The sequence below is a fragment of the Camellia sinensis genome, chromosome 4 (genome assembly GCF_055761805.1).
Source record: "Camellia sinensis isolate YWXY chromosome 4, ASM5576180v1, whole genome shotgun sequence".
Lineage (NCBI taxonomy): Eukaryota > Viridiplantae > Streptophyta > Magnoliopsida > Ericales > Theaceae > Camellia > Camellia sinensis.
In genome coordinates, this window is record NC_138964.1 from 157,842,489 (window position 1) to 157,869,097 (window position 26,609).

Sequence of the window (26,609 nt, forward strand, 5' to 3'; positions counted from 1 at the left end):
ATTTACACCCAACAACGACAATAATAAATAGCTCATAATGAGAAGAATTTTTTTTTTTATATATAATCGTATAATGAGAGAGAAATAATCAAATTTTTGTGCAAAGATGACCCCCAACCTCTTAGATTATATAAAAGTGACCAATCGAATTAGTTAGTTGATTAATTATTTCAAGTTTATCAACAAAATCCTTTAAGATTTACTGTTGAATGCACCAAAATGAAGATTTATGGATATGTTTGGATTCAAAATTGATGGAAATTAAATTATTGTATCTGTTCACTTTTCTTGGTGTAACCAAAAAATAAAACAAAAAAAGGGACTTTTTGAGAAATATCTACTTACTTTTCTTCTTATTTTCTATCATGACCAACAAAAGTAAGAAATTAGATAGAGCTTGATGACATTGCCAATTCATTTTTTTTTATATTTAATATTTTTATTTTTTTAAAACAAGAAGTAAAATAAATTTTCAAAACAAATAAAGTCATTCAAACACTCAAATTTCGAGTTGCAAGAAGCATAATGAGATAGTTTAGCATGTAAGAAGTATATAAAATTATTTGCATTAATTTTTTACCAATCCATAAAACTTCCCTCCATGTTCTTCAGTCTTCAAAGAAACCTAAATCATTGAAACTTGGTTCAAGTTTTGGATCCTTGCAGTTGTCTCCTCACCAATGCAGTATAGACACCATCTTTGTCGAGGAGCTCGTCATGAGTGCCACTTTCAACCACTTGACCATCAGAAACAACCGCGACAATGTCTGCACTTTTGACAGTTGAGAGCCTATGTGCGATAACTAGAACCGTCCTTCTCTTCATCAGTGAATCCATAGCATCCTATACAACAGCATCGCGTGTATAGTCAACTAAAAATATGAAAAAAAACATATCACTTAGTTTAAAAGTAGGTGAGTAATAATATGTAAGTCGAACTTGGACTAGGTATTCGCTTTCAGCATCAAGAGCACTCGTGGCTTCGTCTAAGAGGAGAATTCTAGGGTTCATTAGAAGAGCTCTTGCAATTGCTACTCTCTGTTTCTGACCTCCTGAAAGCCTCACCCCGCGTTCTCCAACTAAGGTTTGGTATTTTTTGGGAAATTTGGATATGAATTCATCGGCATTCGCCATTTTCTGCAGTTATCACAATTGATATTATCAGAATCAAAGTATTTAAAGTTCTCTTGACAACAACTTATAAGTTGTGTTTTAATTTTTTTATTTTTTAGTGAACTTCTTTTTAATTTTGAGTCGAAAGATTTTACTTTATAAATCTGTCTAGATTAAACAATCCCAATAATTTTAAAAATATGAAAATATTGAAAAAACTTCAGTAAAGAAGAAAATAAGCCAACTTTTATAAGCTCTTTTGACAAAATTTTAGCTTATTTTCATCTTTAATGAACATTTTTCAATTAAAAAATTTAGGGTCATCTAGTTTAGATGGATCTTAAAAAAAAAAATTTGATATTCTTTTTGAAAATGTTCATTAAAGGCAAACAGTGGAGACGGCAATCTTACAGCTGCATTTTCCACATCAACACTGCTTGCTTTGCCGTCCAATCCATAAGCAATGTTCTCCTCAATGGAACAGTTGAACAGAATGGGCTCCTGGCTCACTATGCTAATCTGCATTTCAACAGTAGAGTTGTCCATTAGATGTGAAATTTCATTAGACATTGAAAACCGATATAAACATGTTTAGAATTTTCTGTTTGCAGATGTTAGGACAACTTACATTTCTGTGTAGGTGTTCATGGGATATCTCTACTAAAGGAACGCCATTCACCAAAATCTTTCCTTTGATAGGGTCATAAAACCTTTCAATCAAGTTTGCTATAGTGGTCTGCAACACCCAATCAAAAGATACGAGTCACGATGCATATGCCCAATCCCTCTATTCTCAAAATCTTCATATATTTGCACAAAAGATGGCATGCATATTTTTCTTTTTTGGGTTTTAAGGAAACAATATTTTTAAACACGTTTAGACCATCTGGTTGATTGGTCTAGGTTCTAGACGGAATAAACCCTTGAATCCATTTTAGATCGAAAATCGTTTTTTTTTTTTTTGTTCGTTTTTGGTATGGTTAAACTGGACATCTATTTGAATTGGTAGCCAGTTTAAGAAAATTGATTGAACCCTCAAAGGCTCGAACGCATGATCTAGTCATTGCAAACATTGTAAAAATCAATCTTAAGAGGCTCAAACACGAAATCTCTTGATTGGTATTCAAGTATAATTAACTTTTTTAACAAACATTCAATGACCCTTAACTTAGATCCTTTTCTGGTTTCGTGAATGGTCTGATTTTGAAAACATTGGAAGGAAAAATGCACAAACATGAATCCATTACTAATCTTTAATAATATATTACCTTCCCACCACCACTTGGACCGACCAGAGCAACCTTTGAACCAGGCTGCAGTTTTAATGTTATTCCCTAATTCACAGAATTTTTTTTTGATCGGCAGCCTAATTCACAGAATGAGTCATGGTTCTATCAGAACACTCAAATTTAAAGCCAAATATTGTGTTCAATCTGAAAGAAGTCAGGGAGAGATCGTTACATTGAGCACCATATCATTTGGTCGTGAGGGATAGGCAAACCAGACATCATCTAACTCCACTTCCGCATCTTGACCACTACAATAGATGGCAATCAATACATTATCACTTTTGGACATTGCATTATCATAAACATAATCTGGTCATTTATGCATAATTCACAATTATCCTTCTATTTTTTCATGCAAATTTGTTAGCGAAGTGCATTAGTCACAATTAACAAAAAGAGAAAGAGATCATAGAATGGAAAAAAATAAACCCCAAAGGACACTTGTTTCCTGATTTTGGCATCGATGAGACGCGATCCAGAAGCTGGAAAACCCGCCTACTAGCTCCTGCAGCTTTCATTGCTATTGTGTATAATCCAGATAGTCCAGATACCGATAATCCCACTGGTCCCAAAAAAAGACAGTTGTGTTGTGTTAACCAATAATCAGATCTTCAAACTATCTCAAATGAATCCGTGTAAAAAAGCTAGTATCTATTTCACTTAATTTGAATGCAGATAACAATGAGGGTATACCTGTGAGGCTGTAAAGAATGAAGGATGTAAGATCACCCGAGGTCATAAAGCCATGGATTGTTAGATAGGCTCCATAGATAACTACTACAATAACTAGTGATGATGCTGCATTTAGACCTCCAAAGAACAATCCAACTACTTTCTGCAGCAGAAAACAACTTCAATTTGTGCGTGCATATGAAGAGAGAGAGAGAGAGAGAGAGAGAGAGAGAGAGAAACTCACAGCTTGTTTAAGTCCAAGATTTAATGTCTCATCAACTTTCTTTGCATAGCGTGAAATTTCATATTCTTCCTGAGCAAAAGATCTCATTGTGCGTATGGCACCAAAAGTTTCCTAAACAACAGTTGCAGATTTAGCGGGAAAATGAATAGTACTAAGTGAAAAATCTAGAAATCCTCTACATATTGATTTGTGATTATGTATCAATTTTAAATAGTAGATAACAATCCCAATCAAACAATCAAGATAAATCGACACAACGATTTTAACGCGAAAAAACCACAATTGGAGCACCTCCAATTGTGATAAAAAACCACGGGCCAAGTCACAAAACAATTCACTAAAAAGACAAAAGGAATTACACAAGTGCACTCTCAATTACCTAACAAATCCATGCCCGAATTGAACTGACCCCTGTATGCCTCTTCCACTGCGGTCTTCACCTCGGAACTGTCTTACTCAACGTTGAATCTACAACGCCGATGTCGGATTACGACAATGAGCCACTCCAAAATTCATTAAAACTTCAGGCTCGAATTCTCTAGAATCTACCGAAAAATAACTCTCTCTTTTGTATTGAATAAACGAACAAACTTTTAATGTGTACCTCTTAAACCATGAGTTGAATACTCAACCAAATATCAAAGAAAACTAGCAAAATAACCTCAGATATAAACCCTAATATCCAAGAAGAAGATCTGGAAGCGTAACCCTAGATTTGGAGCAACTTGAGGTTTTATAAAAGCTGAGATCGCGAGATCCGCTCGAGCGTGGGAATGGATGCTCAAGCGGGGACTCTATATCACGTGTTCCAAACCAAGATGTATGATCGAGCGAAGAATAGACGCTCAAGCGTAAAAACACGCCTCACAGGATCCTCGTCATAGTCAGCAAAGTGATAATCATGAAAGAATTAGCATCACAAACTTCTCTGCAAGTCACAATTCGGGTTGGATTCGCATTTAAAAACTCATAGCCTCACTGAAATAAAAAGTGCAAATACAAGTACAACTGAAAGGAGTTTTGTCAAACAGGATTGTCAAGAATAAAATCTAATACTAAGTAATAATGAAAACTTACAGTACAACATGGGCTTTTTGGGGAATATTTCGTAGTGTTTATAACATTATTAATGTGTAGTTTAGACAATTTACAACTTGTATACTCCACAACTGGCATATATCTAACAAATGCCTTTGCAGTTGTCCTACATAAGCACACTTGAATCTCTTTTCCTTTATCTAACTATATCTAAGAGAATTCTTCTCTTTCCTCATTATGAAACCCTAGATTTTTTTATTTTTATTTTTTTATTTTGTTAAGGTTGATATTCATGAGCAATGAAACCAATATAAAGAAGATATATTCCCAACCCTAAATTATTTTATTCTCTAACCCTTTCCCATCACACCATCAAATTGGTTTAGTGGGTGAGGGATTGTAAGGTTTAACAACAACAATTTTAAATTCGAGATAATCAAGTTTCAACATAGAGAAAACTAAAATTTCTATTGTCACCAACAAACCTCAGCAATTGAGGCAGCAACAGCAGCAGCGGATTGAGTGTTGTGAGATAGTTCACGCAAAAAGCGACCAAATTGGTGGATAGCAATAAAGATGGCCGGAACAATAACCAAAGATAATACTGAAGACAAAAAATTAAACAAGAAATAAAATGAGCACATTACAATGAGGATGATATATGAATATAGTTCACGGTTTGGTTGTAAATTATAGAGCAATTACATGTTAATTTCCAAGATGTTGCAAACATGAATGCAAGACCGATCACTGAAGTAGAAAGACTCCTTAGGGCCTCAGAGAGATTGGTAGTTGCTGCATTTTTTATGATCTGTGTGTCTTCAGATAGCCTACTTAGGAGTTCCCCGGTTCGGGTAATGTCAAAGAAGGCTATTTCCTACAAAATTATCAGTTGCTGTGAAAAACCTTTCCATCGAAAGTGTCATAAAATTCATAATGCCATTAAATTGCCAAGCATATGTAGAGAAGGAAAAAGAAATGTCATTCTCTTAGCAACAAATGGAATTTAATAGACATGGGGAAAAAAAACAATCATGGAACTTGTGAAGATCACTGAACTTGGTGAATGAGGTGACTGAACAAGTTATTTCTCAACCGTGCAACAACCCTTTCGCTAACTGAAGAAAACAACCATGCCTGAAGTGCTGTGCAAATCGACCTACAAAGAAGAATAGGATAAATAAGCCCCTGAAATGACAATTGTTCGTGACTAGGAATATTACTGATATTGATGGCAAGAAATTCAGAAATGGTCATACGCGACTATGACAATCAGAAAGATATATAGTATGGTGTTCTTGACTTCGTCCCATGCTTCATCTTTCTGTTGAGGTGTTTGGATATCTCTCGACACAATGTCAATTACTTTCCCACCAAATTTTGGCTGCAGCATGAACATTTCCAAGTTAAAAAAATAAAATAAAAAATCAATACCGCGTGTCTCTAAATTGGATATAGTGTTTAACTAAACTATCAAATACAAGCTCGTGCACACAAATAGCAAAATTTCATACAATCAACATATTTGACGTGGATGCGATCAATAGAGCAACCGTAGCGAGGATCAATTTTCCTGTATCAGGCTTTGCCTGCCAAGTAATGAGATATTAATAACTTCATGTATTTCAAACAGTAACAAAACCAGGTAATTTCCACTTACAAGTGCTAGTACTCTACCAAACCCGACATTTGCAGCCTGATTTTTCCAAGAAAGTTAGCAACTTAGATATATAATACCCAGGGAAATAAGTAGTATATCAAAGATTTGAAATTGAAAGGTCTAACAGAAACTGCAATTACCGGTACTGCATCTCCATGCTCAAGGTCTGATTGAACACCGTTTTCCACAGCAACATTTCTCTTTCTCCCCTATGTAAAAGCACAAAAAACAAAGAAAGTAAAAAACAAAAAACCGGGAAAATTCAAGAATTGCAAAGTCATAAATATGAATTTGAGAAGGGGATATAGAAGAAATCCAGTCAGGAAAATCAGATATCCAAGTTTTTGTATAGATCTAAAACATAAACAGTTGTTGAGCACTGGGAAAGTGACCCAAGAATTTTACACGCAATCATCAACCTATACTAAGCAAATTCAGTGGAATTAACAAGAGTGGGCATAAATCTCAAGAAATTACATATGGAAAGGAATCAAGACTTGGGGTTTATTTAAACAGATCAAACTTAACATGACCTATCAGTCAAAAACTCAATATAGTTAAGCATCAAAATCCAGCACTGCACTAGAATATTCTATATGGGCAACTCCATAAACAAAACAAAACAGAACCCAATAAGTGAATTTGGTTGTGTTTTCGTTTTCTATTTACATTTGACAAAATATTTTTTAAAACAGTACTCTCATAATTCTTTTTTCTAAAAACAACTCACTAGAAGAAACGTCAAAAAATTGTTTTGGGTTTCTGAAACTGCACAAAAATTAAACAAAAATGAAAAGTTTTAGAATTTTTTGTTGTTTTGTTTCGAAAACATAACATGTTAGGAATTCATAACACCTAACCACGATCCTTTAAAACAAACAAAAAAACACACAAGAATTATAAATCAAACACATACACAAAAATAATACATAAAAATTAGGATAATGTAACAAGTACAGAAATAACAAAAATACCTTACTTCAACAGCAAAAAAAAAAAAAAAGAAAAAAAGAAAAAAAAAAGAGAAAGACGAAAAGAAGGAAAACAAAAACACAATCAAACATTCACATACAAGAGAGGCCACAAATAGGTTACTGAAAAGTGAAAAGATTAGTTACCTCTCTGTTTAGGTGAGGAGGCCTCTCACTTCCAAAGCCATGCATCCCTGAGGACTATTGTTGTTTCTCTTCTATTCCCACAGAATAACAAAGTGCAGAAGATACAATTCAATATGGTGTGGGTTTTCTTGGGGTTGTATTTTCAAATTCCACAAAGCATGTGAACGCAAAATTTGATTCTTCTTGTGTATAGCTTCCACACACACAAAGACTTGGAAATTGAGGTCAGTTTTAGTCTCTGCAGCAATACTAAAATAAAAACTTCCACGTTTTGTCATCTTTGACTATGTCTCACGTGGAGATAGAAAATTTGTGTGGAATTTGTGACTCTTGTCATTGCATACATAACTTTTTTTTTCCAAGATATGAACCTCTGTGAAACTTCCATATAATGGGTAGTTTTTGTACAAAGACATAAAATTTGGGAAATTGTGTGTGTGGTTAAAATTCACCAATAGCTCCCCCATTTTATAAAATAAAATAATTTTTGTTCCTGTATTTATAATTTTTTGGTGAAATTTATTTTTTGCATGAATGACCTTGATTATGAAACTTATAAAATAGACGGTTTGGATCAATGGTGCGAGCCCGCATTGGAGCCTATAAGAGAGATATGGAGAGATTAAGGTATGGGGAGTTTAACCCAATCCACCCAACCCGTCATAGGATAAAAAAAATTAATATAACAGCGACACCATATCATTAGTATCACTGTTTAATTATTTCTTATATTTCACTTTCCATGTATATATGACTAGGCAGTTATTGAGTTGACCCTCCACGTAATGTAACTTTTTTTTATTGGTGATACCATATAATCCATATGAGTGTTACATTGAATTTTTATTCTTGTCTAAAAACTAATAATCTAATTTTTTAAGAAATTTTATAGTGGCGAAATAATAATAATAATAATAATAATAATTATAATAATATGAGAAAATTATAAAATATTATGAAAATTTGGATAATTTCAAAACATTTGTCATATGGGTTGAGCTTCTCTCAAGTTCTCTGGCTTGTGGGGCATTTCACGGATCTTGTTTCGAAATTCAAACCGTTCATTTTGTAAGACCCTCCTTGTATATATTTATGAAAAAATTTACACTAATATAAATTAGGTCAATCCAATGCATCTATGAAAAAAAGTAGGTTGATCTGATGTATCGATGATATACATGAAATGCCTTATAAAATGAACAGTTTAAATCATTAAAACATGTCTCGTAATGGGACTATGGAACCCTCAAGATTGAATTTAAATTTGTGAGAATTCTCTTGGCTATGTTTGTTTGGAGGATTAGGTTGGATAAGATTATTAGTGAGAGGATTGTTAGTGAAGAGATTGCTAATGTGTGGATTATTCGTAAGGGAATTAAGTAAAAGTATGTTTGTTTTGGTGATAGTGTGGGAGATGATTATTAATTGGATTGTTAAATTATTTTTATAGAAAATAAATAAATAAAATTTTCCTATATTAAAACAAATATTAAAACAAATAGGTGCACTTGGTAATAATAAAAAAAAAATTAATTTTTTTTTATATATAAAATAGACACAATCCCCTCACTATTTTTCTAATCCCACCTAAAATTCACCCAAACTAATTCCCCTACAGAGGGGGATTACTAAACCCCCTACACTACTAATCCTATGACATTTTGTTGCATTCAAACAAGGGTTTGGTGGGTCCCACGGATTGCTAATCCAATCCATCCTCCCAAACTCCCAATCAAACATGACCTTATAGACATATAACTCCAAAATGCACAATTATTGAAAGTTATTGAATTATTAATACATTTGACCAGTGGGATTCACGTATTAATATGTTGTTTTATTATTAATTAGTAATATTACAGGTCAATAATGATATTGATATCGAGGGGTTGAAATAATTAAAATTTTGTTCTCAAAACAAGAGAAAGTATTTCTTTCTTTTGTTTATAAAAATTTAATAATTCTATAAATTATCCATATTTTTTTTATAAATAAAAATGGACACTAAAACTGTTTCTTATTTATAATTCCAGATTTTTTATAACAATAAATACATGCCTGTTGTTAACAATTTTTTTAAAATGGAAAAGCACAATGCTTAATATATGGTATATCATAAACTATATTGGAGTACAAAATAAATGCCAAAAGGGATAAAGAGAACCTTCACGTAAGAAGAATACGAGTCTCCACATAGGGAGAAAAACAAACCTTCACACAGCGAGGAGAAACTTTTCATGAAAGGAGATACATAGAGAGATTTTATTGCAAAAAAATAATAATAAAAAACAAACAAAAAAATAAAACAAAACAAAATGATCACCACCAAACAAATAATACCAATTACCTTCACGATCCGTTCATCGTCGTAACTAATAGCTGTGGTACCTTAATCTTCGTCTCTACATTACAAAATAAAATATTTTAGATCTGAGGTGGTCGCTTAACGTATAACAACAAGTTTAATAGCATCAGATCTCAGTTATGAATTAGATCTGAGTCTAGATCTGAAAGCTTCTTTGGTGGCAAGTCGATGATGGAGACAAGAGGAATGGTAGTGGCTAACATTGTGATAGAAACCACAAGAAAAGAAATAGAGGAAAAATAAAGGTTAAAAGCACCACCTTCTCCCCCCTTGAGAGCAAAGAAAAAGAAAACAACTAGGATTTGAGAGAGAGAGAGAGAGACTAGGATTTCTTAGAGAGAACAACTGTTGTTAATACAAATGTTACTAAATGGACGCTAATTTTATATTGCTAAGTCTTTGATTGAAAACAACTTTACAATTTTTGTTTTTTTTTTGACAAAACATGGATGGAAAGCTAGCCTCAATTTTTTTATATTATTTGTGTCTCTCAGTATGAAGTTCATAGTTGTAGTGAGTTTATTTATTTTATTATGAACTCTTTCTTATGCTGGTTGTTATGGTTTTAGATAAGTGTTGTTGAATTATAATTATTCATTTTGATATAATCTTGGGTAATTTTACTTGCATGATAATTTTGTCTCATTACACCTAATTTCTAATTACACCACAATAAAAAATTCAGGTTTTTTTTTTCCTCTTTACACTTGTCATGATACCTAGCTTGCCCTTATCTTCTTTACCCCCTATTTTCAAACCCTAAATCTAACTCCTAACTTCAGTAGCCACTGTCGGCACGTCTAGTGACAACCATTGCTGTCAAATCTAACCACCAAACCACAGTCCCCCATTCCACCGGCGGACCCCCTCTTCTTGTGACCACCCTTTACAATTGCCTTCCCCTTTCGACTGTCGCTTTTTCTCTACAAACCAGCCACGGTCCTCTCCACCTCTGACCATCACAACCTCTGATCCTCGTCTCTGACTAACATTTCAGTCTCTCTCACAGTTACAACCATCCTCGACTTATCCCTTTCACTGTGACCATCATGAACTACCCTCTTTCGCCTTGCAACCCTCTATCATAATCCAGTCGCCTTCATTGCATGACCTAGCTACCTTCATTGTGAACTAGAAAGACATAGAAAGAGAGTGAGAGAGGAATAGAGTTTTAGAGAAGAAGATAAAGAACAAGATAAAGATGAGAAGTGGGAGTGGGAATGAGGGTGGGGCAAAAAGGGGATTGGGAGCGGCACCGGCGAAAATGGATAGTGTCACTAGCGACAGAGGTAGTGGTGATGGTTTGTGGACATAGGGATGAAGTAGGGGTGAATTGAGAAATTAGGGTTAGGGTTTTGAGGATGTTTTGGTCATTTTAGATAAGGGTAATTGTAGTAAAAGAATGAAAAAATTTGAGATTGTAAATAGATAAAATGATGATGTAAATAGAATTACCCTATAATTTTTGGGTAAATTAAGAAAATATAGATAGCCTTATGCTTTTGACATAATTATACTGACTTGTCTTTTAGTAACTAGGCCACGTGGCACCTCGGCTTATACTTCGGCTTCACCTTAGCCATGTGCTGTCATTCACAAAATACTTCCCTACAACTGCCCCTAGGTTTTATTACCGCGGCAACCTGAGGTGATGAAACCTATACCGTTTGTCCACACTTCATATCGGCTAAAAATTCATTTTTCTCTTTGATTGAGATCGTGACTCGTCGGCTTCATATAGCCAGGACTCAACTGTCCACTTTCCCGAGGATCAAGAGCCAAGAATCTAGTTCTTTAGGCATCTCAACCGAGATCGCTCCTCTGGCCGAGGTTATGGCCTCGTTATTTTAAGAATTTCAAGAGTTCTAACTGCGTATGAACTGTCATGCAGAGTCTTTTCAATCGTTTCCTCTACGTGTCCTTTCCCCACTAGTTTGTACTTGACACGTACTAGCATGCTGCGTCATTTCTATCCGTGCCACCTGACAGGCACGTCATCTAAGACATTTCATTGCAATTTTTTTGCCTTTTCAATTTTTCACAAAACTCTTCTTTCTCTCTCTGTGCCTCCTCACTTCTCATTCTCGTATTTTCTCTCTGTTTAGATTTTCTCTCTCTAGAGTTCCCAATCCTTCATTTTTCATCTGTTTGAAGCTCTGTTACCATGCTCTGTTCATCATCTCCGGTGAAGCATTTACTGTTTTGCCCCGTTCATTGTGGTCGTCAGATTCCGATAACACATACTCCGTCGTTTATTTCCTCGGCTCTTGTCGGTAAGTCTTTAATTTTTCCTTTTTCAATTCCAGTCTGCAGTGTGTTTCTTTCTCTGAATTTGCCACAAGCCTATGCTGTATTTACTCATGTGTTGTCATTGAATTTGTATGTGTGTTTGGATCTTGAATCACTTTTTCCCGCATCGATTGTGTTCTTGATTGCACATCATTGTTTCACACACCGTCACCTAGATGTTTACGAATGTATTTTTGTCTGTCTCTGGGCTTTCTGCATTTCAGCCACTTTTCATTCTTGAACCTGTTACTTGTACCGCTTATTGTTCTTGTAATGCACACCAATACTGGGATCGTATTTTGGTTATCATTCACATTTCTTGTTTTTGGAATGTTCACTATTGCATTGATCATGTTTGTGCTCATGAACGTCTAGCACTATTCTTGCCATATTTGCGTTATTCTCTACATTTCTACTTCAATTGTTTCTTGAATCTTGCTTGCCTATGATTCTTTTTGATTGTGAATCATGTTCATTTTCTGTTTTTCTTGCTTGTTTTCAGATCTTTGGCCTTTGATTCTTGTTTCTATAGTTCTAGGTTTGGGATTTGCTTTAGAACCCATATCCTTTAGGAAAACTGAGACAAATTTCCCCTTAGATCTTCAAAAATCCTCACCCTAGAAATCCTCACCCTGGTGCTCTCTAGGGTTTAGCCAAGGTCTTTAGGCTTATACCAGTTTCTTTCCCCTAAAATCCAGTATCGATTTCCTTAAGCCGACATTATGGGTATGTTTAGGTGGAGGGTAGATACCCCAGCTAAACTAAAGCATTTCCGTCAAGAGTTCTCCATCCCAGTCGACGTTCAAATTAGGTTGGCTGGGAATGAGGACTCTATCATGCCCGATAGAGACTTCATGCCCTCCCCTATAGTTGTATTCATTGAGTGTGGACTTCGGTTTCCCCTAGACATCCTCTTCCGAGAAATCCTTCATTACTACAAACTTAACCCTATGTAACTAGCCATCAACTCATATAGGGTTATCAATGGCATAATCGAGCTAGCACGCCGAGAGAAGGCTAGGATTACACTAGCTGACATCCAAATTTGTTACACCATGTGTGGTCTAAAGTTGGACAAAGGTTACATATATTACATGAAGCGCAGATTTACCGCCTTCAAACTTATAGCCGACCTTCCTAACTCCAACAAAGGTACTAAAGATGATTACCTGATTGTCTCGGGCAATTGAGAGTTCGCCCTTGATGACGATCTTCATTTCTTTCCTCTGCCCCAAGCGGTTTTTAGAGACGATGAGGGTAAGCACTGAGTACAAGTGTAACTTTTTATGTTTCTGTTAAGTCTTGTCGATTTATTTCTCCTGTCTGTGCTAATGTCTGCTGGTCACTTCTGCAGTTCTTCTTCAGCCAACAAAGGGATTTCGGCAATCCTACATCCCAAGTTAAGACCTGAAGAAGCTCTTGGATCTCTCTATTCAAAGACGCAAAGTGCCTCTCCTCTTAAATTATATTCCAACGTATAAGTCGTTCCACTTTTGCCCCCCAATTGATTCCACTTTCTTAGTGCCGTCACCGACGCCGAGCTCCTCTAAACGTTCCTACCGGCAGAACTTGTAGTCGTAAACACCGAGAATCTGAGTCATCAACTTACGATCTAGCAAACCCTCCCATCGCCCTTCCTGCAATCCACTTCGGTACCAAGATTACTGTCGCTTCAACAGCCGACGAGATGGGCTGCAAACCAGCTGTTGTTGAAGACCTCCTTGCCAACATACCTGGGGTTGTGACCATCCAGTCTTCCTCCTCTCTATCCCAATCCAAACCAAAGCCAAAAAGACTAAAGAAGGCCAAGGCTAAGGCCACAATGACTCAGGTTCCTTCTAAATCTGAGAAGGATCCTGAGGACTCTGTGCCGATATCAAAGCTGGCTCAATCCGAGAAGAGGCCAGCCGAGGCCGTAGCATCAGACATACCATCCCTAAAGAAGTCGAGGTCCAATCACCCAGAGGGTAGCAGCAGCTTCCCTCGCGATCAGGCTTGGGTGCCTGAGGTCATGGTTAGAGACCGACCTATGACAGCCGGTGACAGTGCGATCGAGAATGTGGAGGTCGGTGCCGCTCTGTCAACGACCGTGCTTCTTCCAGTTGACATGAATCATATATTTGATTTCCACATGTACGAGAACTTTGGCCTTATGACGCAACACTCCGTCTTGGTAAGTTTTTTACTTCATCGTTTAAAGTTTTCCAACACTTAGCCAAATTTTACTAATCTGTTTCATTCCTTGTAGGCCATTCAACGTGCACATTCGTATACAGTCAAGACTGAGATGACGAGGAATGAGTCAAGAAGCTACCAAGCTCCTTTCCTTTCTAAACAACGCCGCGGCCAGCAACCGAAACCTGCTGGATCAGGCCAAGGTTGCTTAAGACCAAGCCGAGGCTAAAATTGAAGTTGCTGAGGCCACTGTCGAAGCTGCCAAGGCCGATGTTGAGGCTGTCAAGGTTAGGGCAGTAGAGTTTGAGGCCAAGCTCAATGAGGCCATTGCATCAAAGGAGGCCGAGGTTAAGGCGGCCGACGAGAAGGCATATGAAGAGGGCCAAGTCGCCATTCGCGATCAGTACAAAGACCAAGTCAATCTGGCTTGCAACAGAGGTTACTACCTCGGCTGGACAGAGGCACTCAACAAACTATTTGTCCTTATGGACTCCCCTCTCAGAGACATCGACCAACTTAGCGTGCCTTTCCCTCCTACTTCCAAAGAGTCGGCCAATGAGGCTGACGAGGAGGAAGCTGATGAAGAGCCTGATGATAAGGTGGAGGCTACTACTGCAGCCAAGTCCCCACTCTGAATGATCAAGTCCTAGACTTGATTGAGGACGAGGGGGATGATGAGGTTTCCAAGAGTGCCTCTCACAAAAAGACAACCCTTTGAGGCCGAGGTCCAGGTCGCGGAGTAGAGCTTAGACCAAACATTGCTTGAAATAGACATTGAGATAGTGAAGGAGAAGGAGGCAGTACTGCTAGTTGAGGCCGACATAACGCCAACAGCCGAGGTTGAGCAATCTGAGATCAACGCCAATGTTTCCAGTACTTAGGATTTTTTCTGTACTTGTTACTCTGAACTGTCTTGAACGATGTAATCTTTTGGTTGTTTTAAGCAATATTAGTTTCATTTTGGCCGATGTGCCCTCTGCCATTGTGATTTGAACAAGTCTTTCTGTTTGCTCGGTCGAAGTGCCTTTTTGTCTTTGAACAAGTTCCATCTTCTGACTGCATGTTTTACTTTTGCTTCTAAGTGTTTATGCTTTGCTTTACAGCCTTGTATGTTTCTATACTTGGAATATTTTTTCAATTCTTCTAAGTGCAACTTGGATCCTTATCTTGGGTCTCCAGACCTCGTATACACTCATAACTCAAGGTAGAACATTCCAATCACCTCGGATAAAAACCTTTACTGTTTTTCTTGGCCAACACTTAAAAATATTTTAAAATATTTTTACAAGTGTTGTCTCTTTACTTGTACTTGCTGTCTTCGGGCAAGGCATCACCCTTCCAAGTCTAGAACCTTGGCTGGGTATCTCAGATAAATATACTTCGGGTACATAGCGGTATTCCCATCTCGGATTAATTCATCTTGGATAGTTCCACCTATCAATGATCTTGGATAACTTCCACCTAAAATTTTAAATTTTTTTACTAGTGTTATGCCTTTATTCCATTCCTACTTCCTGCCCTCTAATGTGAACCTAAGTCTCTCTTAAGTTCACATTAAGTATACAACTCCAATTTTTGCCGAAGTCTGATTCAAACAAAGCTTAGTCGAGGTTTTCTACCTTGGCGTCTCTGCTAATCTGACTATATCAAACTTAGTTCAATTTTGCCATCGTGGTAAGTCTAAGTTACTCATCATGTTTCATTCATGAACATCACCAACTTAGTTCAACTCTATCATATGGTAAGTATAATTCAACTCTACCATGTGATAAGTCTAAGTTATTCACCATGTTTCATTCGGAAAACATCCCTAACTTAGTTCAACTCTATCATATAATAAGTATAATTCAAATCTACCATATGATAAGTCTAAGTTATTCGTCATATTTCATTTGGAAACATCGCTAACTTAGTTCAACTCTATCATATGATAAGTATAATTCAATTCTACCATGTGATAAGTCTAAGTTATTCGTCATGTTCACCATAGGAACATCGTCATAAGACTTTTTCAGTCTTATCGCACAAGTTTTTCAACAATAATAAAAACAGAATCTAGCTAGCCTTTTATTGAGACTTCGTCTAATTATACATAAAACTAAAAAAAAAAATAAAAAAATCTAATGGTAGAAATTTTTTAAATTACAAGTGTTTTAGGGTCTTGGTAACTCCTTGCCATCAGTATTTTCAAGCCGATATGCACTATTGCTAGCAACTGAGATGATTCGATAAGGCCCTTCCTAGTTTGGGCCAAGCTTGCCCTCCCTAGGATCCTTTTTTATTGTCAATGACTTTTCTTAGGACGAGGTCCCCAATCTTAAACTTCCTTGGGTTGACCTTCTTGTTGTAAGCCCTAGTAAGCTGCGGTTGGTATGCCCTTAGCCGAATTGCTGTTCTCTCTTTTCTTTCTTCCAACAGATCTAGATCTCGGGCAAGGAATGCCTCGTTGGTTCCATTCTCCACTCCCAGGGTTCTGATTCCAGGGATGCCGACCTCTAGTGGGATGACTACTTCAGTGCCATATGCCATGGCGAAAGGAGACTCCCTAGTTGATATTTTCGGCGTAATCCGATATGCCCACAACACATTGGGCAATTCTTCTACCCACTTTCCCTTGACTGCTTCCAGCCTCTTCTGAATCCCATCCAAGATGGTCTTGTTAGATGCCTTTGCCTATCCATTACTTTGGGAAAAGCTGGGGATAGAATAATGGTTTTTGATTTTATACTTTGTACAGAAGCTTTTGATCAGCTTACTGTCAAATTAGGTGCCATTATCTACTATAATGGCCCTTGGGATCCAAAACCGGGTGATTATGTTCTTCCAGATGAAATGCTTCACATCAATATCTCGAATCTTCACAAGAGGTTTAGCCTCTACCCACTTTGTAAAGTAGTCTGTGGCTACTAGCAAGAACTTTCTATGCCCAGTTGCCTGGGGCAGTGGTCCCACTGGGCAAACGGCCAAGGACACGAGGTTTAGATTTGTTGCTGGCTGATGTATCAAAGGTGTAAACCTTTGGCACTTCTCACACTTTCTCACATAAGCTTCGAAATCCTTTTCGGCAAGTGGCCCCCCCTGCATGGCTTCTAAAAACTACTTCATGGATCTTATATAAAAACTCCTTTACTTGAGAGGAGTGCACACACCACTGTAGAGGTCCAGTGAAGGATTTTCTATAGAGATGGCCTTCTGTTGACAAGCAGAACTTAGTCAACTTCAATTTGATTTTGTGTGCTTCCTTTTTGTCTGTTGGTAGCCTGCTATCTTTGAGAAACATAACTATGGCATCCATCCAGCTTGGACCCATTTCTACGCAGATCGCTTCGTACTCCGTTATTAGAGGCTCTACACTTGGGCCTGACAAATAATCAACTATTATTGTCCTAGCCTCACCTGATTTCATAGCACTGGCCAGGTTAGCTAAGGCGTCGGCATGGCTATTGTTATCTTGGCAAACCTGCTATAGTCGGCAATTTTCAAACAGTATTAGCAGCTTGATAACCTCCTTGGCATAAGCTATCATCCTTTCATCTTGGGTTGTATATTCACCCGTTGCTTGATTCACAATAAGTTGGGAGTCATAGAAGACTACTACCTTATCGACTTCCATGGCTGCTGCTAGTTTCAGTCTTGCAATTAGCGCCTCATACTCTGCTTCGTTGTTTAAAACCTTGAACCCCAAACGAATAGATTGCTCAATTATTTGCCCATTTGGCAATACCAACACCAGTCCTGCCCTCGCTCCTTGATGGTTTGAACTTCGATCAACCAACAAGCGAAAGGAGTCACCAATGTAGATGTCGCAGGGTTTTGGTTTCTCTTTCTTCTTTTGTTTTACTGGATTGGGATCCTTTGGCCCCAGTTGGTTCTCTTTCTGCTCCCTTGGAGAACCTAAGCCGCGGCTCACCGGAGCTCACCTTAGGATTGCGCCAAGAGTGAACCTGGCCACAAAGTCGGCCAACACCTGGTGTAGCTTGACTTTTTTCACGCCCCCTTTCGGAAGTTTGAAAGAAAGCCCAACAGTTCGGACTCCCGCGGTTTTGAATCTAATCTCACAAGTGCAATGTGAAATTGATAAACACCAAAGAGTCCAAATCTGACAAATCTTTTGGAAAATCGATTTGAGAATCAAAAATGCCAAAATTGGACTACTTTGCCAGATATAGAGTCGCCACCTAAATATTTTATTTTGGAAAAATTTAGGAAACCCATCACTCATGCCAAAGGTCACATGTTCGTCATCACCAAAGTTACCTTGGCTCGAGAACTTAGGTATGAGAGGGGAATGTCATGAATTGAGCACCCCCGCTTGCCCGACCAAAGATCAGTCTCTACTAATCATAATATGATTTTTATCTACGTTATATGCTTTTGTTCCAGTTATTAGGCTAGTATTACTACGTGATGCGCACAAGCAAGTATAGATTACTTTGCCCGAATTGGAACAATTCAATTTCATGTTTGTTTTGTGAAAAGGGTTTGATTTTGCCACCTCAAGTGGGCTTAAAGTTTGTGAATTTGTCACTTAACAAAGTGGGCTCAAACTTATATTCATTGAATTGTTTCAATTCAATCAACAAGCCTTCATCCACAGGCATTCAATCAGTTTAACAAGTAAGCATTTAGCCTCATGGCAAACATGCTAGTCATGGCAATCACTCACACTTATGCAAGTATGCTAAAACACTAAAAACTCACCTAATACTCCAAGCCAAGATAAACAAAAGAGATAAAAAAAATGCATGATTCCTAACTATGCCAAATGTCTAATGCAACATGTAATCTGCAATTACTAGGCTCGGCTACTAATGTGGCATATGAATTAATTCAAGACATGCGGTCTAAGCACGTATTCAACGAAGTATTGAAATGATAATGCAGTTTGAATGATGCGTTGAGCCTCGATGCATGCAATGCACGATGAATGGATGCAAACATAAGGCATGCTAATTGAAATATGTCCGTAATGTAACCATTGAAAGCGGATAAATAAAAGGAGAAAGATGTGGGGTTGGAAGATATACACATTATTACAACATTGATGCCCTCGTGCAGGAGGGTCTGAATGAATAAACTAGCTAAGCTAAACTACTTAACTAATTATTACAAAACTTGAATGAATTAAATTAACTAACTACTCTAAGCTAATTAATTAAGTACAACAATTAAATAATTTAACTAGGCTAAGCTAATTAAATATTTACAACACAAACTAGTTTAATTAATCTAAGCTAATTAAATAAGTACAAAACAAACTAATTAGCTACAACTAATTAAGTATAACAAATAAATGACTAAATGCTAAATGCTAATTAAATAGTTTCGGGAAGCAAGGGAGGTCCATGCATGCTCGATTTCCACCCTAAGAACGTCCACTGTCTACCTTCGGAAGCCTCTGTTGCACAACCCTTACACTGATTTTCCACTTCCAGGTCAAAGCTGCTCTACTTCACAAACATTCTACTCAAAATTCATTGGTGGCCGGCAGACCAGAAGTGGTGGCCGGCCGGCCACCATTGGGGGGTTGCCGTCCAACACTGATGGCCTACCGGCCAGAAACAGCGGCCGGCTGGCCACCGATGATGCACTATTCCTTGCTGCAACAGAGAGCAAACAGGGCAAAGAGAAGGTATTCTCACAGATTGTTTGTACTGTATACCCCTCCTTATCTTCAAAACATCTCAAAGGAGTGATACACTTGGTCCTCAAACCATCAATCAAGCAATTTCATTGCATGATGGCTAAACAACCAAGGTGTACAAGTTAAATAAATGCACAAACAAGACCAAAAACCTTCACCCTATCATGCAAGATCAAGGGCAATGGTGACATTAGAAAATTGGCACATTTCATCACTTTGAGTATGAAATGCCTCAATTTTCCTTATGTTCAAATTAACGTCCGATTTGAACACATCAAAACACAACCAAATGCTTATCTTGCACAATTTTAGTTTCAACTTTTATTTACTTATTTTAATTCACCATTATATTCTTTAACCAATTAAGTCCATTGGTTAGTAAGTCCTCTAAAAGAGAAGGAAGTGTCAAACAAGGGGTAGTTTAAGGCAAGAGAGAAGTGTCATGCTGTTGATATTGAACCCTCAAAAGAGGATTAAACCATTAAGCATGGACCTCAATCTCAAGTTTAAACAACCCTAAGGTTGAAACAACCCTCAAAGAAAATGAAAAAGTGAAGAAATGAGGGAGATTGCAGAGATTAATAGTGTTGAAATTAAGTAAGAAAAGCACTAAAATATGGAATCAACTCAAACAAGTGGTGTCTAAGAGCCTAAAACACCAAGCTTGTGAGGACGCTTACATTAGAAGCATGTAAAACAAGACTCAAATGCAACAACTAGCCAAAACTAGAGTTAAAACAGTCCAAAATAGAGTTAAAACAGTCCAAAATAGAGCTTAAAACATGCTGGAATTAAGCTACAAAGGACTAGAAAAATAAGCTAACTCATAAAGCTAACTAGGCTATCAAACAAGGCACAAGGAGGGGAGGCTAACCCCTCAAAATTCAGATTTCAAAACATGATATTTATCACTGAAAATACTCTGAAATTCAGTGTTCAAAAGCCCATAAAAAGATAGTTTGAAAGTGGGAAACAAATGTGGAAAAGCCTTACAAACAAAGAATAAAGAGGGGTAAGCCACCCCTTAACCTTAAATGGCCTAAAACCACCAATTTCAGTCCACCAAAATAGAGTTTTCATAGCCCCAAAATAACCCAAAAATAGTGGGAAAAAGATAGCAAAACAAGTATGCAAAACAAGTTGAAAAGGCAAGTGTTATACCTCTTGAAGCAAAGATCAGCTTTAGGCAACAATTCAAGCCAAAACCACCTTCTAGAGCTCCAAGAAGGCCTCAAGGAATCTCAGCTCAAAGATGATCAACTTTGGTTAAGGAGGTGTAGGCAAAAGTGTGGTGTATATAGGCTAAATTTGCAAAAGAGAGAGAGAAAAATGTAGAGAGAGAGAGAGAGGGATGTTTGCTCCAAAAGTTCTAACCATCAAAATGGGGGAAGAGACCTCCTATATATAGCAAAACATGCATTTGGCTGAGATATATCCATCCATACACGTGTATGAAGATGGAGGCAGTTGTGGTAACGGCTGGCACAGTTGTCACCAAAATATTTGAAAAAAGATACTGATGGCCGGCAGGCCACTAAAATTGCCGGTAGGCCACTAATGATGGTCGGCAGGCCACACCACAAGGGTGGCCGGCAGCCTCAAACAGTGGCTGGCTGGCCACCAGGGGTTGTAGGCTTGAAGCACTATAGTTTTGGGTTTGAAACACTAAGGTGCTGTTTGGTAACACTTACGTTTTCAGTTTTCTGTTTATATTTACAAAAATTTTAAAAACTCAAATAAAAACTTGTTTGATAAAATTTTTTATTTATAAATCAGTAGTCTCAGTTTATAAATTTGGCCAAAAAATGAAAACACAAAAAATGTGTTTCCATTTTGAGTTTTCAGTTTTTTTTTTTTACCACCTAGCACTAGTCACCACCCGCCACCATTTTCCACCACCGTCTTCCGCCACCCACCACCCACCCCCAACCACCACCAGCCCACCACCCACCTGCCACCCACTCGCCACCACCACCCACCCATCGCCGCCGCCACCACCACCCGCCACCCACCTGCCACCATCACCCACTACCACTACCACCACCTACTCGCTACCACCTACCACCCACCACCGTCACCCACCCACCCACCACCACCACCACCACCACCACCACCCGCCATCCGCCACCACCACCCGCCACTACCACCACCCACTCGCTACCACCCACTACCCGCCACCGTCACCCACCGTCACCCACCACCACCGCCGCCACCTACCCGCCACTACCACCCACTTACCACCACCCGCCATCCGCCACCCACCTGCCACCACCACCCACCACCACTACCACCACTCATTCGCTACCACCCACCACAGTCACCCACCCACCCACCACCACCACCCGCCATCCGCAACCCACCCGTCACCACCACTGTCACCCACCCACCCACCCACCCACCACCACCACCCGCTACCTACCCGCCACCACCACCCACCAACCACCACCACCACCACCTGCCATTCGCCACCCATCTGCCACCCACCACCCGCCGCCACCACCACCCACTCGCTACCACCCACCACCCGCCACCGTTACCCACTTACCCACCACCCACCGTCACCAATTTCCACCACCGTCTTCCGCCGCCACTTGCCACCACTTGCCATTTCTCACTCTTTTTTATATTTTTAAATTTTTTTAAACATTTTGTCAATTACCAAACGTGTTTGCAATTTATGTTTTTTTAAAAATAAACAAAAACCAGTTTATAAATTTTTTGTAAATATAAACTGAAAACGTAAACGTTACCAAACACGCCCTAAGGTTTTTTGTCCAAAACAAAGCATAGAATGGACAGGGCTGGAAGGCTCAAAGACAGGGCATTCCGCTGCGAACTTCGGGCACCAAAACGAGAACATGCAATCATAATCATCGAGTGCACATGCAATGATGTCCAAGTCTTGGGGACGGTCAAAAATGGGGTGTCTACAATTGCCCCTCTTTGACAGAACTCGGAAGTCATGAAATGACGTGAGTGAATGTCAAAGCCGGAAGGCGACCCATTTTGACAAGGTCGTAAGACTTGGGCAAACAAACAAAATGCAGTTGTAGTTGGTTAAACTCGAGGGTTACCTACGTATCCCATTGTAAATGATACACAATATAACGAAACAATGAAATGATATACAAGGTAACGAACTAATCAAACGACAAGCAGTGCAAAACCACACAAATACCATATAGAGATGGAGATGCAGATCAAACTACGTTTTATATAGAAAAGAAGTGGGCACAGCCAAACGACGTCTAATATAGGCTAAGTGCCTATATCCTCAATACTGGCCTCAGCGCAGCACGGATGCTTATACATAATAGAACCATGTTTTAACGTGAAAGGGATGAGAGCACATGCAAGACTATGTGTTTTGTAGAAAGAGAAAGTGTACAAGTAATTGGGTGGGATGATATAAGTGAGAAATGATCTGCTCAGGAAAGATGATGATCCTAAATGCTGAATGCAATAAGACAAAGTACAATGCGATGGATGCAATGGATGTAGTGAATAAGGGGCGTAAGCCAAACTACGTCTTACCTAGAAAAGGTATGGACACAAAACAAACCACGTCTAACACAGAAAAGGTACCGAAATCTTCAGACCACAATTCTTACAGAATAGGCGCGTACACATTCAGAGCTATGTTTTAACGTGAAAAGTATGGGCACATGCCAAACTAAGCTTAACATGGAAAAAAAAATGCATGATGTAATGGATGTAATGGATAGTGCAGTAGATACATGCGATAGATGCTATATGCAATGCGATAGAAGTAATAGATTATAATGAATATGATGTAGCTAGGAAGTGAAAGTACCTTTATAGGGGCAATTGGCGATAACTCACCTCATGCTACTGGGGATCTTCCTCTTCTTCTCGGTTGTGCTTCCAAACCACAGGTACTACTTTTCTCTCTAGCTATGTTTGTAACTTTTCCCATTCTCCAACAGGGTAACAGACTAGGTTGGTTCAGTATCCAGAATTGAGGCGCGTATAAGCTACCTCAACCTATGGGATTGCCATACAGATGTCAAGCCGAGGATACACCGCTGGGTATTTAAACCAGACTTTAGTCTCGGAAATTCTAAACCTTTACATTGTAGGCCTCTGCCACTTGAACTCTAGTTTCCACCGTCTCAGTTGATCTCCTAGGAACTTACCGCAAACATAGACAGGTGGCTATACCAGACCACCGGAAGTCATTCGGGCATGACAAACACCAAAGGAATTTCACCTTTAGAGTATTTAAGGTCTTCTAGACCAAAGGAGTGCACAAGACAGTGCGAGTGAGAATGAATGCACAAGACAGTGCGATGCACAAGATAGTACGAAGCAAGTTGAAATGCACTAGACAGTGCGATGTAAGATGAAATGCATAAGATAGTGTGAAATGCACAAGATAGTATGAAATGCACAAGATAGTGCGATAATGCACAAGACAGTACTATGCAGGTACACAAGACAGTGCGAGTGAGGGTGAATGCACAAGACATCGCGAAATGAGTGCACAAGATAGTGCGATGCAAGTTTGCACAAGATAGTGTGATGTAAAGTGAAATGCATAAGATAGTGCGATGTAAGGTGAAATGCACAAGACAGTGCGATATAGGTTGAAATGCAGTAGACAGTGCGATGTAAGTTAAGAAATACAGTAGACAATGCGATGTAAGTTGAGAAATGCACTAGACAGTGCGATGTAAGTTAAAATGCACTAGACAGTGCGATGTGGGTTAAAATGCACAAAATAGTGTGATGCAATTGGAATGCACTAGACAGTGCGATGTAATTTGAAATGCACTAGACAGTGCGACGTAAGTTGAAATGCACTATACAGTGCGATGTAGAGTGAATGCACAAAACAGTGCCATACAAATAAATGCACAAAACAATGCTGTGTAAGGTGAATGCACAAAACAATACTATGCAGGTCCACAAGACAGTGCTATACAAAGTGGAATACACAAATTAATGCATGAAATAGATGCGAATGCACAAGACAGTGCAAGTGAGGTGCATAAAACAGTGCTATGCACAAGACAATGCAATGGTGCACAAAATAGTGTGATACAAAATGAATAGGATAGTGTAATACAAAGTGCACAAAATAGTGTGATGCAAGGTGAAATGCACAAGATAATGCGATGCAAAGTGAAATGCACAAAATAGTGCGATTCAGGTGAGCGATGCATGGTATGCAGAGGGAAATGAGCAGTATTCAGAGTAATGCGTCATGTACCTTACGAAATGAGTGTAGGGCAACTTGCCATAACTCATTGAAATGTAACACAAAGGGAGGCAACTCGACAAAACTCCGCTTAAGTAAAGAACAAAGTTAAGAGCAAGAGCAACTAATCACAGTGTAACTCAACCAGAGTGTATAAGAATATAGGCATAATCCAAAGCACATGTATTAATCAGAGAGAATATGGCAATCCCAAGAGAGTCTTGAAATGGCCGGAGATAATTTTTGAAAGCTGAATCATATCAGAATCAACATGGGGGTAAACTACCCTAATCTAGGGGAAAGTGCCTGACAAATGGCTCTGAGCGGATAGAGAGAAAGGTTAGGTTCACGCCCCTTGTTCAATTGATGGCCCAATCAGATATACTGAAAATTACCCCTAGTGTCCAATCATTGGCCACTGGTTGGGTTCATGCCCTTTGTTTGATGGATGATCCAATCAGATGTACTGAAAATTGCCCCTAGTGTCCAGTCATTGGCCACCTTTTTCAACATTATGTAGGCACATGTAATGGGGATCATCAGATCCTGGAACAATTGCCAACCGATCAGACTTATGCTTCTCTTCTGTTTCAGCATGTTGTGAACTTATTCTAGTCCCTCTTTGAAGCAATGAAATGCTCCTCATATACACTTTGCAATGATCATGAACGCGATGCCCCTTGTATGGGCACTTTCAGCTCATTTATGAATTCCACACATGGACTTGTTTTCGAGTTTGGAGCAAACACTCGTGTATGGAATTTTGACCATACCACTCTGTTGAACTTTTGAGTGACAAACTCACTAGGGTGACTCGATGAAGAGCGCTTTTAAGTGACAGACACATTATGGTGACTCAATGAAGAACGCAAACTAAAACAAACACCAGGCACGACACAACTAAACTTACAATTGACCCAATAAGCATAAAAGGACTCAAGGTAACTGATCATTCATAGAGCCCCTAGTGTTACTTATGTTCTTTTTAGAAATTAGTCTCGTAAAACCTAAGTTTCAATTCCTTTTTTGCTCAAAATAGAGATTCTACTGATAAGTTCAAATATTAAGAATTTCTCCACTTATTGATTCAAGCTAGTTCTTTCTTACCCAACGCAAGTATATGATATGCACAACAGTTGGTGTAGCTCATGGATTGATACGAGGCTGACGACGTGAATTGGGCAAGATGATTGGGTTGAGATGAATGAGATAGATATGGTTGAGACCAAACTTCAGGATGACGTTGCCTACGTATCCCAAGATGGGAATTAGGTCAACGTAGTTCATGGTTGAGGTTTACTCGGGTATTGACACTCTCCTTTTGCACCCTAACTTTTGCCAAAGTTTCCCTTTCGGGGTTTTCAACCTTGCGAGCTATATTTTTTTTGATTTTTCATTTCTCATGCTCTAACTTTTGCCTAGGTCGCCCTTTCGGGTTTTCGGCCTAGCGAGCCTCTCAAGGATAGCATTACAACACTTGTGGTACATGTGATCAATAGTCATCATTTCCCTAACACTGGAACTAGCTTCGCCTTGATTTGAGCTTGGCTCTCCATTCTTTTATGCATGCCTTCTTCTTTTCTTTTGCTCCATTTTCAGAGTTGGTTCTTCTCGTAATGTGGTTCTTCCTTGTATTGGCTTTCCCAAATTCAGACAGAAGTTTCCTTCCTCACAGTTGATTGGACTTCATTCCAATGGGTGCCCCTAGCTTAATGGTTGACTTCTTTTTCCCTTTTTTTCTTTTTTCTTCTTTTTTCTTTTCTTTTTCTTTTCTTCTTTTT

The 26,609-nt window shown here is 38.5% G+C and overlaps 2 protein-coding genes across 4 annotated transcripts; both read right to left on the reverse strand.

Annotated features, from left to right (window-relative positions):
- Nucleotides 1-469: 469 nt before the first annotated feature.
- On the reverse strand, nucleotides 470-7,379 carry LOC114262918 (ABC transporter B family member 25-like). Of its 3 annotated transcripts, XM_082866684.1 has the most exons (17): nucleotides 7,135-7,361; nucleotides 6,157-6,225; nucleotides 6,017-6,052; nucleotides 5,871-5,945; nucleotides 5,616-5,740; nucleotides 5,416-5,515; nucleotides 5,062-5,233; nucleotides 4,842-4,960; nucleotides 3,319-3,429; nucleotides 3,096-3,237; nucleotides 2,832-2,964; nucleotides 2,575-2,650; nucleotides 2,382-2,447; nucleotides 1,742-1,849; nucleotides 1,525-1,632; nucleotides 940-1,137; nucleotides 470-843 (listed from the first exon to the last, which is right to left on the reverse strand). In XM_082866684.1, the coding sequence occupies exons 1-17, from the start codon at nucleotides 7,177-7,179 to the stop codon at nucleotides 646-648; spliced, it is 1,881 nt and encodes a 626-aa protein (XP_082722810.1). In that variant the 5' UTR covers nucleotides 7,180-7,361; the 3' UTR covers nucleotides 470-645. The 3 variants fall into 3 exon arrangements, with proteins under 3 accessions (XP_082722810.1, XP_082722811.1, XP_082722812.1); XM_082866685.1 differs by lacking the exon at nucleotides 5,871-5,945 and having other exon boundaries at nucleotides 7,135-7,330; XM_082866686.1 differs by lacking the exons at nucleotides 4,842-4,960; nucleotides 5,062-5,233 and having other exon boundaries at nucleotides 7,135-7,379.
- Nucleotides 7,380-16,228: 8,849 nt separating this feature from the next.
- On the reverse strand, nucleotides 16,229-17,576 carry LOC145824162 (uncharacterized). Its single transcript, XM_082923772.1, has 2 exons — nucleotides 17,469-17,576; nucleotides 16,229-16,636 (listed from the first exon to the last, which is right to left on the reverse strand). The coding sequence occupies exons 1-2, from the start codon at nucleotides 17,574-17,576 to the stop codon at nucleotides 16,229-16,231; spliced, it is 516 nt and encodes a 171-aa protein (XP_082779898.1).
- Nucleotides 17,577-26,609: the final 9,033 nt, after the last annotated feature.

What these genes read in the sequence shown, in the direction of transcription:
- LOC145824162 (XM_082923772.1), bottom strand. Translation starts at nt 17,576, where the DNA reads ATGGAAGTCGATAAGGTAGTAGTCTTCTATGACTCCCAACTTATTGTG. An exon ending in TGATAGCTTATGCCAAGGAG is followed by an intron (nt 16,637 to 17,468) that starts GTTATCAAGCTG and finishes AGTAATGGATAG; the next exon opens with GCAAAGGCATCTAACAAGAC.
- LOC114262918 (XM_082866684.1), bottom strand. Translation starts at nt 7,179, where the DNA reads ATGCATGGCTTTGGAAGTGAGAGGCCTCCTCACCTAAACAGAGAG. An exon ending in ATCTTGGACTTAAACAAGCT is followed by an intron (nt 3,238 to 3,318) that starts GTGAGTTTCTCT and finishes TTTCTGCTGCAG; the next exon opens with AAAGTAGTTGGATTGTTCTT. An exon ending in CAAATGATATGGTGCTCAAT is followed by an intron (nt 2,448 to 2,574) that starts GTAACGATCTCT and finishes TCTGTGAATTAG; the next exon opens with GGAATAACATTAAAACTGCA.